Raw genomic sequence first — 13,866 nt, 5'->3', positions numbered from 1 at the left:
TTTTTTCTTCACATCCACAGAGCTCAGGACGATGCCTGGCATGTCGGAAAGGTACTAATATTTAAAGAATACTTTCTCTGTGTCTGATCTTTCTTTCTTTCTTATTCTTTTTTTGAGATGAAGTTTCATTCTTGTCGCCCAGGCTGGAGTACAATGGCATGATCTCAGCTCACCACAACCTCCACCTCCCGGGTTCAAGCAATTCTTCTGCCTCAGCCTGCCAAGTAGCTGGGATTACAGGCATGTGCCACCACGCCCGGTTAATTTTTTGTATCTTTAGTAGAGATGGGGTTTCACCATGTTGGCCAGGCTGGTCTTGAACTCCTGACCTCATGATCCGCCCGCCTTGGCCTCCCAAAGTGCTGAGATTTCAGGCATGAGCTACCGGCATGTGCCTGCTCTTTCATATGTGACCTCATGTAGTCTTCCTCATTTCTGTGAAGGAGGTGGTTTTATCTCCATTTTACAGATGCAAACATCGAGGCTTAGGGAACTCAAGTATCATGCCCAAGGTCACATAATAATGAGTAGAGCAAAGATTTGGATCCAAGTCTGTTTTCTCCCAAATCTCATGTTTTTCTTTTTTTTCCTACTGTATGGTGCTTGGGTTCAATAAATGTTTGTTAAATGATGAATGTGGTTGAATATGTTAACAGCCATGGAAACAAATTCTGTGGGTAAAAATTTCCTAAATTGCATGAGATTTTAGGCCACCATCTGGAGGCACCATCTGTATAATTTTTTGTTAACCTTAGGGCCACAGTTATGCAGAAGATATTTATGAATTAATCAGAAAATGTCATGTTGACCTAGTCTTAGGGATATTTCAGTGGAACTATCCTGGAATCTTTGGTTCTTGCTACAAAAGTTCTTCTTTTAGAATAAGGTGAAAATATTGCCATCTCTTTACAGCACTGTACACTTTATAGATAGTCTGGCAAATAACACATTTTAAGATCTATAGATATTTTTCCGAGTAACTGAATTTTAACTCATCTTCACAGAGAAACACGTTCCAGGCTGTTCTAGCCTCCTCTGATTCCAGCTCCTATGCCATTTTCCTTTATCCTGAAGATGGTCTGCAGTTCCATACGACATTCTCAAAGAAGGAAAACAACCAAGTTCCTGCCATGGTTGCATTCAGTCAAGGTTCAGTGGGATTCTTATGGAAGAGCAACGGAGCTTTTAATATATTTGCTAATGACAGAGAATCAATTGAAAATTTGGCCAAGTATGCTTTCTTTGTTCTTCAGTGGATTCTCCTCTTAATAATATTTTTTAATGTGGATAATGTAATGTGTATTATAGATCATTACCTAAAAATGTTCCTATGGATTTAAGTTTTACATATAAGTTTTGCATATAGTTTTTATATTATGAAATACTCTTTTTCTGATGAACTTAAGGAAATATATTTTTATCTTTTTTTTTTTTTTTTTTTTTTTTGAGACGGAGTCTCGCGCTGTCGCCCAGGCTGGAGTGCAGTGGCCGGATCTCAGCTCACTGCAAGCTCCGCCTCCCGGGTTCACGCCATTCTCCGGCCTCAGCCTCCCGAGTAGCTGGGACTACAGGCGCTGCCACCTCGCCCGGCTATTTTTTGTATTTCTTAGTAGAGACGGGGTTTCACCGTGTTAGCCAGAATGGTCTCGATCTCCTGACCTCGTGATCCGCCCATCTCGGCCTCCCAAAGTGCTGGGATTACAGGCTTGAGAGGAAATATATTTTTAGAATGAACAGATATCCTATTTTTTAGATATCATCCTCATTTAAAATAGTTTTTTTTTTTTTTTTTTTTTTTGAGACAGAGCCTTACTCTGTTGCCCAAGCTGGAGTGCAATGGCGCGATCTCAACTCACTGCAACCTCCACCTCCCAGGTTCAGGTGATTCTCTCGCCTCAGCTTCCCAAGTAGCTGGGATTACAGGTGCACGCCACCATGCCCAGCTAATTTTTGTATTTTTAGTAGAGACAGGGTTTCACCATGTTGGCCAGGCTGGTCTCAAACTCCTGCCCTCAGGTGATCTGCCCGCCTCGGCCTCCCAAAGTGCTGGGATTACAGGCATGAGGCCTTAAAAGAGTTTTTACCATTTTGCCTGTAAATACAGTTAGAAATAAGGGTTATTCAAACCTATCTCCTTCTTTGACCTCAAGGCTGAGAAAACCTTTTCCTTCACATTGACTAAGGGGAAAATTCTTACAACAGAAATAGTGCTCTCAGGTTATCTTGTAGAATTTGACAAAAGGGGGAAAAGCCCAAATTGGTTTTTGAAAATTAAAACCTTTCCTCTCCCTTTATTCTTTAAAAACCAAGAGTGAATCCCCTAAAACCACCTTTTAACTTTATATCATCAAATCTAGCTTGAATTCCTCTGCCCTTCACTTAGTGGTGTGCTGGTAAATGCTTAACAACTGGTTTTATGAGGGCAGGGGGAGCCCTGATTTATAGCATTTGCCTATTTCTGTGATGTAAATACTCCTACTATGGTCAATTTCAAGTTATTAACATCATGTCACTCAATGAAGAGTTCAGAAAACATGCACCATTATATATATTCTCACCATAAAGATACAATAGGCTTAATATATGTAGTTTCAAGAGCATGGATAGCAGTATGAGAATTAGAATATGACGAGTTTTGAATATTTTTTCCTTTTAAAAAATATAAATTGTTTAATTGGAAGTTCATGTAATTTAATTGTTTAGAATGGCTGTGTTTAATAACTGGCTTGCAAGATCCCTAAAATTTTAACAGCCAGCTCTCACAAGTTAGTACAAATAAGCTCCCACACACCACTGTCTTTACTTGAATCCCAGGCAGATAAATTGATTAGACGTCCTAGTTATGCAGGACTTTGGTGATTTCTCATCCCCACCTCACCTCATTGTTTTGCTCAGTATTTTCCACTGAGTAATGTATGTCCCCTCTGTCCATTGTATAATATAATCATTTAATGTGATTTCTGATAGGAGCACTTCCAATCACAGACACAGAAGAATGGTAAAAATGGTGGAGGAAGAAGTAGAGATTAGGGATATTCTGCTATATTTTATAATTATAAAATGCTTTTGGATTTTGTATCTCATTTGCTTTTCACCACTTCCTTTAAGCACCAAAGGTAAACTGAGACTAGTCCAAGATCCCACAGCCAATGGAGATGGGATTTCTTTTTTTGTTGTTTTTGTTCTTTTTGTTTTGAGATGGAGTCTCGCTCTGTCCCCCAGGCTGGAGTGCAGTGGCGTGATCTCAGCTCACTGCAAGCTCTGCCTCCTGGGTTCACGCCATTCTCCTGCCTCAGCCTCCTGAGTAGCTGGGACTACAAGTGCCCGCTACCATGCCCGGCTAATTTTTTGTATTTTTAGTAGAGACAGGGTTTCACCATGTTAGCCAGGATGGTCTTGATCTCCTGACCTCGTGACCCACCTGCCTCAGCCTCCCAAAGTGCTGGGATTTCAGGCTTGAGCCATGGCGCCCAGCCCTGGAGTTGGGATTTCTAAAAAACCATGTCTGCAATGTTTTCATTCACACTTCTGACACCAAATGGGTGGGTTTTTTCCCCCCACACCAACCAATTCTCTGCACACCAGCTGGGTGTCCTACACTTCAGTTCAATTATAGCACTGGCGATACTGCAGACCCCACAGGTTAAGGGCTCAGTCCCACAGGACTGCCCCCACTTCAGATGCCAGTCCCAAGTCCTGTGTTTCCACCTGTACTTCTGACCAACCAGCTATAAATGGAGGGTTTTCATGACATGCTCCTCAGATTTGATAATTTGCTAGAATGGCTCATGTAACACAGAAAAATGCTTTACTATTACCAGTTCATTCTAAAGGATACAATTCGGGAACGACCAAATGGAAGACAGGCACAGGATGAGGTATGGGGAAGGGGTCAAGGTTTCCATGCCCTCTCTGAGTATACCACCCTTCCAGCACGTTGATGTATTCAACCCAGAAGCTCTCTGAACCTCATTTTAGGGTTTTTATGGTGGTTTGCATAGGCATGGTTGATTAAATCACTGATCATTGGTGATTGACTCAATCTCCAGCTCATCTCCCCTCCCTGAAGGCAGTGGGGAGAGCTGGACATTCCAACCCTTTAATCATGCCTTGGTCTTTCTGGCCACCAGCCCCCATCCTGAAACTGTCTAGGAGCTCCCAGCCATCAGTCGACTCATTAGCCTACAAAATACACTCTTATCGCTCCAGAAATTCCAAAGGCTGTAGGAGCTCTTGTTTCAGAATGTGAGGACAGAGACCAAATATGTATTTTCAATTGTATCATACCATGCCATGGAAAGAGATAGTGGAGAGCATGAATGACTTCAGTCGTAAAGCCACTGTCAGTCCTATGAGCCACCTTAGCTCATAACGTAGAGCATGTAACCAGCAATTAGGATGAGTAAGTTGAATTTTAAGTCTTGACAATGTCCCTGGAGCACACCTCTGGAATGGCTGGGACTGAGCTTGTGCTAGTATTGTGCCCATTTGGACACAGTCTCACCAGTCAGCCCTAGACTGTCTCAGCCACATGACGCCTAGACGTGATGGCCAGTGCCCTTCCACTCTCCAGTCCTAGCTGCAGGTGATGGCTTGCAGACTAACACAGATCCCCAGGGCTCCCTCTGCTTGGGTAGTGGTGGCTGTTTGTGGGTTGCTGGCCTGTTTCTAAGAAGCCTGTCCTTCCTCCTAGGAGTAGCAACTCTGGGCAGCAGGGTGTCTGGGTGTTTGAGATCGGGAGTCTAGCCACCACCAATGGTGTGGTGCCTGCGGACGTGATCCTTGGAACTGAAGATGGGGCAGAGTATGATGATGAGGATGAAGATTATGACCTGGTGACGACTCGTCTGGGCCTGGAGGATGTGGGCACCACACCCTTCTCCTACAAGGCTCTGAGAAGGGGAGGTGCTGACACATACAGTGTGCCCAGCGTCCTCTTGCCGCGCCGGGCAGCTACTGAAAGGCCCCTTGGACCTCCCACAGAGAGAACCAGGTCTTTCCAGTTGGCAGTGGAGACTTTTCACCAGCAGCACCCTCAGGTCATAGATGTGGATGAAGTTGAGGAAACAGGAGTTGGTAAGACCATTTAAGTTGCAGTCGGTAAGGTCTTGCATGTGTGGACTTCCAGACAGGCATACTGCTGGGGAGATGTCAGTTGTGAGCATTACGTGGTGGTTTGTAAGGATAAGAGCTTGGGAAAGTACAGGCTGAACTCTCACAGCCGTGGAGCCTTGGTGTTATATGCCCAGTGGCTTCAGAGATGCTCAGTGATCTTTTGGGATTAGGACCATGGTTTTGGAGACTGTTGAGTGTGTCTTCTTTCAAGTTTCCTAGTATTCCATTCCGTCTGTTTTAAAGAGAAAACGTCCATTAGAATTATTTTGAAAGTCAGATTTTCTTGTGATTTCTCAGATCAGAAATGTATTCATCCACCTGAAAAAACATTTTAGAAGTTCTTTTGGCCGTTTATGAAGCTTATCTTTGACATTTATTTCCTCATGGTTTTGGAATTAGAATTGTTGATTATTTTTCTTCCCAGGTCCTGTCAGTTTCAGAGTTGGTTTGTAAAGATCAAAAAAAAAAAGTAGATACTCTTTAAAAAAAAAAATAGGGCTGGGTGCGGTGGCTCACGCCTGTAATCCCAGCACTTTGGGAGGCCGAGACAGGCAGATCACAAGGTCAAGAGATTGAGACCATCCTGGCCAACATGGTGAAACCCCATCTCTACTAAAAATACAAAAATTAGCTGGGCGTGGTGACGCACACCTGTAGTCTCAGCTACTTGGGAGACTGAGGCAGGAGAATTACTTGAACCCAAGAGGCAGAGGTTGCAGTGAGTCGAGATTGTGCCACTGCACTCCAGCCTGGCAACAGAGTGAGACTCTGTCTCAAAAAAAAAAAAAAAAGTTTTACAGTACATTTTCTGGTGAATTATGTTATATCAGATTTTTGCTACATTTTGAGGGAAAATAGAACTCCTGGATGCTTTCATTTGTCTTATAAAAGATGTTCCAGCCGGGCACGGTGGCTCATGCCTGTAATCCCAGCACTTTGGGAGGCCAACGCGGGTGTATCACCTGAGGTCAGGAGTTGGAGACCAGCCTGGACAACATGGTGAAACCCTGCCTCTACTAAAAATACAAAACATTAGCTGGGCATGGTGGCACACGCCTTTAATCCCAGCCAATCTGGAGGCTGAGGCCAGAGAATCGCTTGAACCTGGGAGGTGGAGGTTGCAGTGAGCCAAGATGGCACCATTGCACTCCAGCCTGGTTGACAAGAGCGAGACTCTGTCTCAAGGAAAAAAAAAAAAAAAAAAAAAGATTTTCCAACTAAACTGTCCTCATTTTTTTTTTCACATTAGTTTGATATAGAATCCACTAAGACTCATATAAATGGGATAGTCCAAGCCTTTAGATAAGCTTATTGCGACTCTCTACTGCTTTTCTACTAAGGAATGATCACAAAACCCTTAGAAAAGCCTGGCCCATTCCACACTGTTCCCTCATTTTCATTTGCCCTTACTTGTTCTGATTTATCTCACAGCAGTAGCCATACAATCTGGTTCTCACGAGTATCCCAAACCGTGGACGAGATGGGGTGCTTACTGGCTGGCGTGCTCACTTACTTTGAGGCCCAGAAATGGAGAAGCTGCCATTTGGTGGCAGGACAAGGACAGGGGCTCATGTCTTAGGGTTCTTCTACTGCACCCTGGGTTCCCGGGGTGATGCTCACATTGCTCAGCACGTGCCACTCTGCCATGGGTTTTGGAATCATCTCCCCCAGATGTGTTGGGTGTGTTTCCTTGCAGATGTTGGGTTTTGAGTCCCACCCTTTCTAGGTATCTCTGAAATTCTCATTTGTGAAGTCATCACATTTGAATGAGACCACATCTAGCCCAACAACTTGGGGCAGTGTATTACTTAAGACTGAAGAAAGCCTAGATTTGAACACAGATTGTGTCTAAAACAGATGTTTTCCTGTCCCTCTACCCCAGTTATTTCCCTATGTTTATGAGAAAGGTCAGTCTTCTGTGGCCGGTAGTGCATTCCTGGTGTTATTTGAATAGTTCACATACACGCAGGCCATAATGACCCCTGAGAGCTCTGCCCACAGCTGGAGTTTAAGTAATCAGTAGCATCACGTGTTCAGTTTGGGGCTCAAGTGTGCTCGGCTCCAAACACTGTCTTTATAAAGCCAGAAATTCCCTTTGGAGTATGTAGGACTCACAGAGTCTACCTGGGTTTAAACTTTGCTTTTCTCTTCACTCATAACAGTCAATTATGAATGGGATCATTATCCTCTCTAAAAGTTTACCCCTCTTGTGCTTTTGAATTTCATTCCAAATTAATTTGCTCTGGATTATTAAATATAATGAGCTAGTTCATGATTCTAATAAAATGAACGTGGAATGTGGAAATTTAAAATAGGGAGACATTATTTTTGTTTCTTAGGTCAAAGGCTTTTTAGCCCAGGTGTGACTAGAGCATTATTTTTGTTCAGCTTTTGAGCATAAGTGCTTCCAAATTACGCCTCAGGGAAAAGTGTAAGTTGGGGTGGGGTGGGGGGTGATTGAAAATTAAAAAGAATATAAGCCAGGCATGATGGCACCTGCCTGCAGTCCCCGCCACTTGGGAGGTTGAGGAAGGAGGATAAAATATATGTACATATTTTAAGGTTGTTAAAATGGCAAATTTTATGTTATATATATTTTACCACAATAAAAAAGTAAAAAAATATATCATATATGTAGTATATATTGTATTATACATACTATTATATAATATATAAATATATTTTATGTTATAATATAATGTAATATATTGTATATAATATAATGTAAATATTATATATAATTTTATATTATAGATTATATAGTATATAGTATATACATTTACATATATGTACATATTTATAATTTATGTTATATATTTATATTTAATATATTACATATATGTAATATATTTGTGTTACATATGTCCTATATAACCTAGATAATATATATTATATATATTTTTTATATATATATTTTAAGAGTCCCCCCCAAACATGAAGCTCATTCTTCTCACTAGTTTAGATGGACACTGTCCTAAGATTGCTATTGGATAGCACTAATCTAATATTGATGCCAAGTACACTAGATTCTAGCAGTTTTCAATAATTAATAATCACCTTGTGATTTCTCAACTCCCTTTAGACCTGTTTGCCTCAGTGATGTGAGTTGGGGAGCCACGTTACTATTATTATTATTATTATTTTCCTTTTTGAGACAGGGTCTGGCTCTGTTGCCCAGGCTGGAGTGCAGTGGTGCAATCATGGCTCACTGCAGCCCCAAACTCCTAGGCTCAAGTGATCCTCCCACCTCAGCCTCTTCCAGTAGCTGGGACTACAGGTGCACGCTACAGTGCTCTGCTAATTTTTGTATTTTTTTGTGGAGATGGGGTTTCACCATGTTGCCCAGGCTCACATAACTATTTAAATGGCTACATGTAGGGGATTGTAATCTTCTGTAGTAAGCCTGGTCCCTTGAATTGCCCATGCAGGTGTGAGTCCCTGCAGTGCTTCAGGGTGTCTGGATGAGAGAGCCCACTGGGCTAGAGCTGCGTGCAATGCTTACAGGTGTGCAATTGTTTTCTTGGACCAGTTTTCAGCTACAACACAGATTCCCGCCAGACGTGTGCCAACAACAGACACCAGTGCTCGGTGCACGCAGAGTGCAGGGACTACGCCACGGGCTTCTGCTGCAGCTGTGTCGCTGGCTATACAGGCAATGGCAGGCAATGTGTTGCAGAAGGTAATTTGCTTTTCTATGTTCACTTCATGCGGGAGAAGGCGGAGCGGAGTTTTTGTTTTGGTGCTCGTTTTCCATGTTGCCTTTACCCACATCTCCAGAGGTGTGTAGTGTTTTTCTTAGGGCAGCCATACGTGGTCTCTCTTTCCTCATTTTCTCACATATTCTCTACAGGCATCCCCCAGGAAGGCCTATTTTTCAAATATGGCAAAGTCTTTCTTTCCTTTGCTATTTCTCCATCTCAGGGGACAGCCACTGGGAGCCCATCTTCACAACTGCCTGGCGCATGGCCACAAAGGCCGTGGTGTTAAAATTATGCAGCCTGGACAAAGAATTGTTTATACCCCTCACTTTCCTCCATTTCTTTGAAACCTCTTTCATGTCTTTTTCTCTTAGAGTCTCTCTAATTTTATGTGGTGTTGCTTACGGAACCATCTTTTTTTTTTTTTCTTGAGACAGAGTCTCACTCTGTCACCCAGGCTGGAGTGCAGTGGCGCAACCTTGGCTCATGGCAGCCTTCATCTCCTGGGTTCAAGTGATTCTCCTGCCTCAGCCTCCTGAGTACCTGGAATTACAGGTGCACACCACCACACCCAGTTAATTTTTGTATTTTTCATAGAGACGGGGTTTCTCCATGTTGGCTAGACTGGTCTCGAACTCCTGACCTCAAATGATCTGCCTGCCTCGACCTTCCAAAATGTGGGGATTACAGGCGTGAGCCACCACGCCAGGCCAGACCTATCTTAATGGTTGTTAAGCCCCAGCAGGGCCACAGAAGGCTGGCTTAGACCAAAGTCTGTAGCAGGTAAAGTTTATTCCATCATCCTGTCCCTCCTGTCCCTCTTTCCTGGTGCTCCCGAAGTCATAGCGTGGTTATGATTGAGCATCAGAGATGCACCATGGTTAATGCTGGGGTGCCAATCCCATTGTGTGGCCAAATGGATTCGGCTACGGGCCAATGTCCGTTCTAAACTCTGCCCTCAAAAGGATCAACTGGTTTGGATGCTTGCAGATGTCACGAGAATCCTTTCTGTGCAAATCTGGGGATCCTGGTAACATTCACTCAGTGCACCATCTGGGAGGCCGGAATTGGTTTTAATTCCAGAATTAACACAAAAATGGCAAAAACCCCACCATGTTAAACGCTCATCCCTTCAGATGCCGTCTTAGTCACTTTTCTGATGCTTCTAACAGAATACCTGAAACTGAGTAATTTATAAAGAAAAAGAATTTATTTCTTACAGTGATGGAGGCTGAGAAGTCTAAGATCAGGGAACCACATTTGGTGATGGCCTTGTTTCTGGTGGGGCTCTCTGCAGAGGTGGCACAGGGAGCTGAGCATCCTAGCTCAGGTCTCTCTTCCTCTTCCTATAAAGCCATCAGTCCCATTCCCGTGATAACCCATTCATCCATTAATCCATGACTGGATTAATTCATTCTTCAGGGCAGAGCCCTCATGACCCAATCAGCTCTGAAAGGCCCCATTTCTAAATGCTATCACATTGGGGATTAAGTTTCAGTATGAGTTTTGGAGGGGACATTTAAGCCGTAGAGATGCCAGCAAATTATCTCATTTGTCAGGGGTCATTTTCCTTGTGTGTTTAATGTGGAACTTCAATTGCTTTGCAAAATTTGACTAAGTAAAACTCAGCTGGAAGAATGGTTTCTGTTCTTCAGACCCCCTGCCTGCCATAGTTACAGTTAAATTCGTTATCATTTTAAGTTGCTAAAAACAAAAAATCATTTCCTTCTGTGTCCCCATTAGATAAAGTGAGGTTTAAAAAAAATACTACCTTCAGTGATGAAAGAAAATTGAGTATGCTTTACTTATTAATTTTAGGGGATGTTTTTAACTTCTAAACTGTTTTTGATTTTCTTCTAAATCCCATCACCCCAGGGGTGGTGTGCCTTTGCTTCTTTGTTTCAGGCTTGGCTTTTGTACCTTCCCCACCCCAGAAGAAGCTTCCAAAATCCACAATAAGAGCTTATTCTTAAAGAGCAACCCCTTAGCCTTTTCTACCCCAAATATCAGAGCTTGAAATGCTGAACAGTTTGTGTTTGGCAGCAAGCTCAGATATGACAAACTGTTCAGCCACATATTTTGACATTATATACACACTCTGAAATAGATTTGTGGTTTAAATATTTGTTGGATTCCTGCTACTTAAAAAAAAAAGTTTCTAGCTCAAAGTTTGGTGGAAAAAATTTTGTTTGGTTTCTTAACTTGGCTTTCTCGCTTGTTTTCCTAATTGTTCTTGGGATGCCTTTTTGCGCTGTTGGCCAGCTAACTTCACAGCATTCCCCAGTGTAATGAGACAACATGTGTGCAGGATGACTCTGTTGGATATGCCCTGGCTGATCAGAGAACCTGTTGAGCCGTTTGGGCATATGGAACCCAACGAAAGGTCATCGGAACGCAGCTGATCCCCAGGTGCCAGCCCCTGCCTAGGGATATTTAACAACATTCACTGAGAACTTACTACATAAAGAAAACCCTGCCGACCACCTGTGAGGGGCTGGGAGTGAAAATCCTGACCCTATGATGGTCATAATCTAGGAACAGAAATAAGATATGTACAATCAATAACTGAAAGCAGTACCACATCAAACCTGAACAATGCAACGTAACTTCCGTTTTCCCTCTTCCTTCAGTTTTTGTTTGAGATATAATTCACATACCTTTTTACAGTATACAATTTGGTGGGTTTTAATATGTTCACAAAGTTGTCCAACTATTATCTCTAATTCTAGAACATTTTCATCACCCCCAAAAGAAACACTGTATCCATTAGCAGTCACTTTTGATTTCTCAAAATCCCCCCAGCCCTTGCCAAGCCCTCGCCTACTTTCTGTCTTTATAGGTGTTCCTATTTCGGAGGTTTCATACACATAGAATCGTACAATACGTGACCTTTTGTGTCTGACTTCTTCCCCTTAGCATGATGATTTCAAGATTCATGCATGTTTTAGCCTGTATCAGTATTTTATGCCTTTTTCTTTTCCTTTTCTTTCTTTATCTTTTTCAAGATGGAGTTTCACTCTTATTGCCCAGGGTGGAGTGCAATGGTGCAATCTCAGCTCACAGTAACCTCTGCCTCCTGGGTTCAAGCAATTCTCCTGCTTCAGCCTCCCGAGTAGCTGGGATTATAGGTGCCCACCACCATGCCTAGATAATTTTTTGTATTTTTAGTGGAGACGGGGTTTCACCATGATGGCCAGGCTGGTCTTGAACTCCTGACCTCAGGTGATCCGCCTGCCTCAGCCTCCCAAAGTGCTGGGATTACAGGCATGAGCCACCGTGCCCAGCCTCCTTTTACTCTCAAATGTGATAAATTCTATGGTCCCCTCAGTTCTAGATCACCCCTGATATTGTTCTTCTTCTGAAATTCTATTTTTTTTTTTCCTGCAGTTCCTCAATGGCTGTCCATGGAGCCACCTTTTGTGCTATCCATTTTCAGTCACAGGAGGAGAGGCAGGGGCATTGGAATTTTGAAGGCTCACAGCATACTGTTGTGGATAGTCTCAGGAAGAACAACTACTTTTGCTTACCCAAAGCCATTTACCCCAGTGCTATTTTGTTTCTTTGCTTTCTTCATCAATAGGTACAGGTCCTACATATTACTCGTGTTTGAAAGGCTGGCTTGGAAGTGATCTCTATATTCTTTCTTTGTTTTCTTGCTCAGGTTCTCCCCAGCGAGTCAATGGCAAGGTGAAAGGAAGGATCTTTGTGGGGAGCAGCCAGATCCCCATTGTCTTTGAGAACACTGACCTCCACTCTTACGTAGTAATGAACCACGGGCGGTCCTACACGGCCATCAGCACCATTCCCGAGACCGTTGGATATTCTCTGCTTCCGCTGGCCCCAGTTGGAGGCATCATTGGATGGATGTTTGCAGTGGAGCAGGATGGATTCAAGAATGGGTTCAGCATCACCGGTAATTTATATCCCACATTAAAATTAATGGGACCCACAGTAGTGCCTAGGGGGAGGCCTGGGAATGGATGGAAGGAGAACTCCAAGTCTGCAGACAACTTAGAAGCATGTTGTTGCTCCTTTTTGTCTGTAGACAGGGCATCCTGTAGTTCTGTCCTGGAAATAAAATGATGAGGTAAAATGAACATGTAATATTATCATTAATATATAGCAATTGAGACTGCCTAGAATTGGCTTTTGATTGAGGAGCAATTTAATGGTGGAGATTTAGGCGTTTCTGGCAGAACAAGTAATACCAACTTGTAGAACCGCACAACCAAAACTGCAGGGCTCACAGTTTGCCTCATTCTATCAGCCTGCCTCTGAATTCCAAAGCAACATGAAACTGTTCTCAAGCCTGCCTCTGGATTCCAAACCAACCTGGAACTGATCTTCGATATTTCTTCAGGATCTGCTCAGAGAGAAGGAACCTGCCATTTCCAGCTAGTTACTTAAGCCGCATAAACATAATCCTAAGAAGTCTTAGGAAGCCCAAATATCCTTGGAGTTTTCTAGAGACTGCGCCCTACTGAGGAAGTTCAGTTTTTATTTGACGCGTGGGCAGATGGCTTGAGGGATGTTTCCTTGGTGTGGTGGCCTTCTCCTTGCTCTGCCGAGTCCAGCCCAACCTTTGCCTGCTGGAGAGCCATTCCCGGCAACAGCTGGGTTGGAGGAGTCTGTGTCCTTCATCACTGGTCACTTCCAGGACCTGGAGCTTGTTGTGCCTGGGCACAGGTACCCAGCCACTGCCTCCGACGCCCTGGACCTGCCTTCTCCCTGACTGCCTGAGCCAAACTGGAGCCTTAGCCAAGGCTTTATTAGAGGAAACACTGCTGGGAGCAGGGTCTCCATCCAGGCTGCATGCTGGTAACCCCTCCAAAAGTTATGGCATAGAAATACATAAAGTGTGGCCGTCTTAAGAAAGGAGAGGCCATGTATTAGAAAAGGAGCAAGGCTGGGTGCGGTGGCTCATGCCTGTAATCCCAGGACTTTGGGAGGCCAAGGCACGTGGATCACAAGGTCAGGAGATTGAGATCATTCGGGCTAACACAGTGAAACCCCATCTCTATGAAAAATACAAAAAAATTAGCCAGGTGTGGTG

The 13,866-nt window shown here is 43.4% G+C and overlaps 1 protein-coding gene and 1 long non-coding RNA gene across 2 annotated transcripts in view; one reads left to right on the top strand and one right to left on the bottom strand.

The window, feature by feature from the left end:
- Positions 1 to 13,866, top strand: part of NID1 (nidogen 1) — a 95,757-nt gene that overhangs the window by 23,311 nt on the left and 58,580 nt on the right. Inside the window, exons 3-6 of the mRNA XM_031659706.1 lie at positions 1,005 to 1,231; positions 4,694 to 5,076; positions 8,645 to 8,794; positions 12,475 to 12,726. Of these exons, the coding sequence (XP_031515566.1) occupies positions 1,005 to 1,231; positions 4,694 to 5,076; positions 8,645 to 8,794; positions 12,475 to 12,726 (1,012 nt within the window). The remainder of the gene's footprint in view (positions 1 to 1,004; positions 1,232 to 4,693; positions 5,077 to 8,644; positions 8,795 to 12,474; positions 12,727 to 13,866) is intronic.
- The window catches only part of LOC103880617, an 81,569-nt gene that overhangs the window by 62,037 nt on the left and 5,666 nt on the right, over positions 1 to 13,866 (bottom strand). The gene's annotated exons all lie outside the window — the stretch shown is intronic.

Source organism: Papio anubis, chromosome 1, assembly GCF_008728515.1.
Source record: "Papio anubis isolate 15944 chromosome 1, Panubis1.0, whole genome shotgun sequence".
Classification (NCBI taxonomy): domain Eukaryota; kingdom Metazoa; phylum Chordata; class Mammalia; order Primates; family Cercopithecidae; genus Papio; species Papio anubis.
Note: the sequence above shows the minus strand (reverse complement) of the source record. Positions and strands in the feature narration are given on the sequence as shown.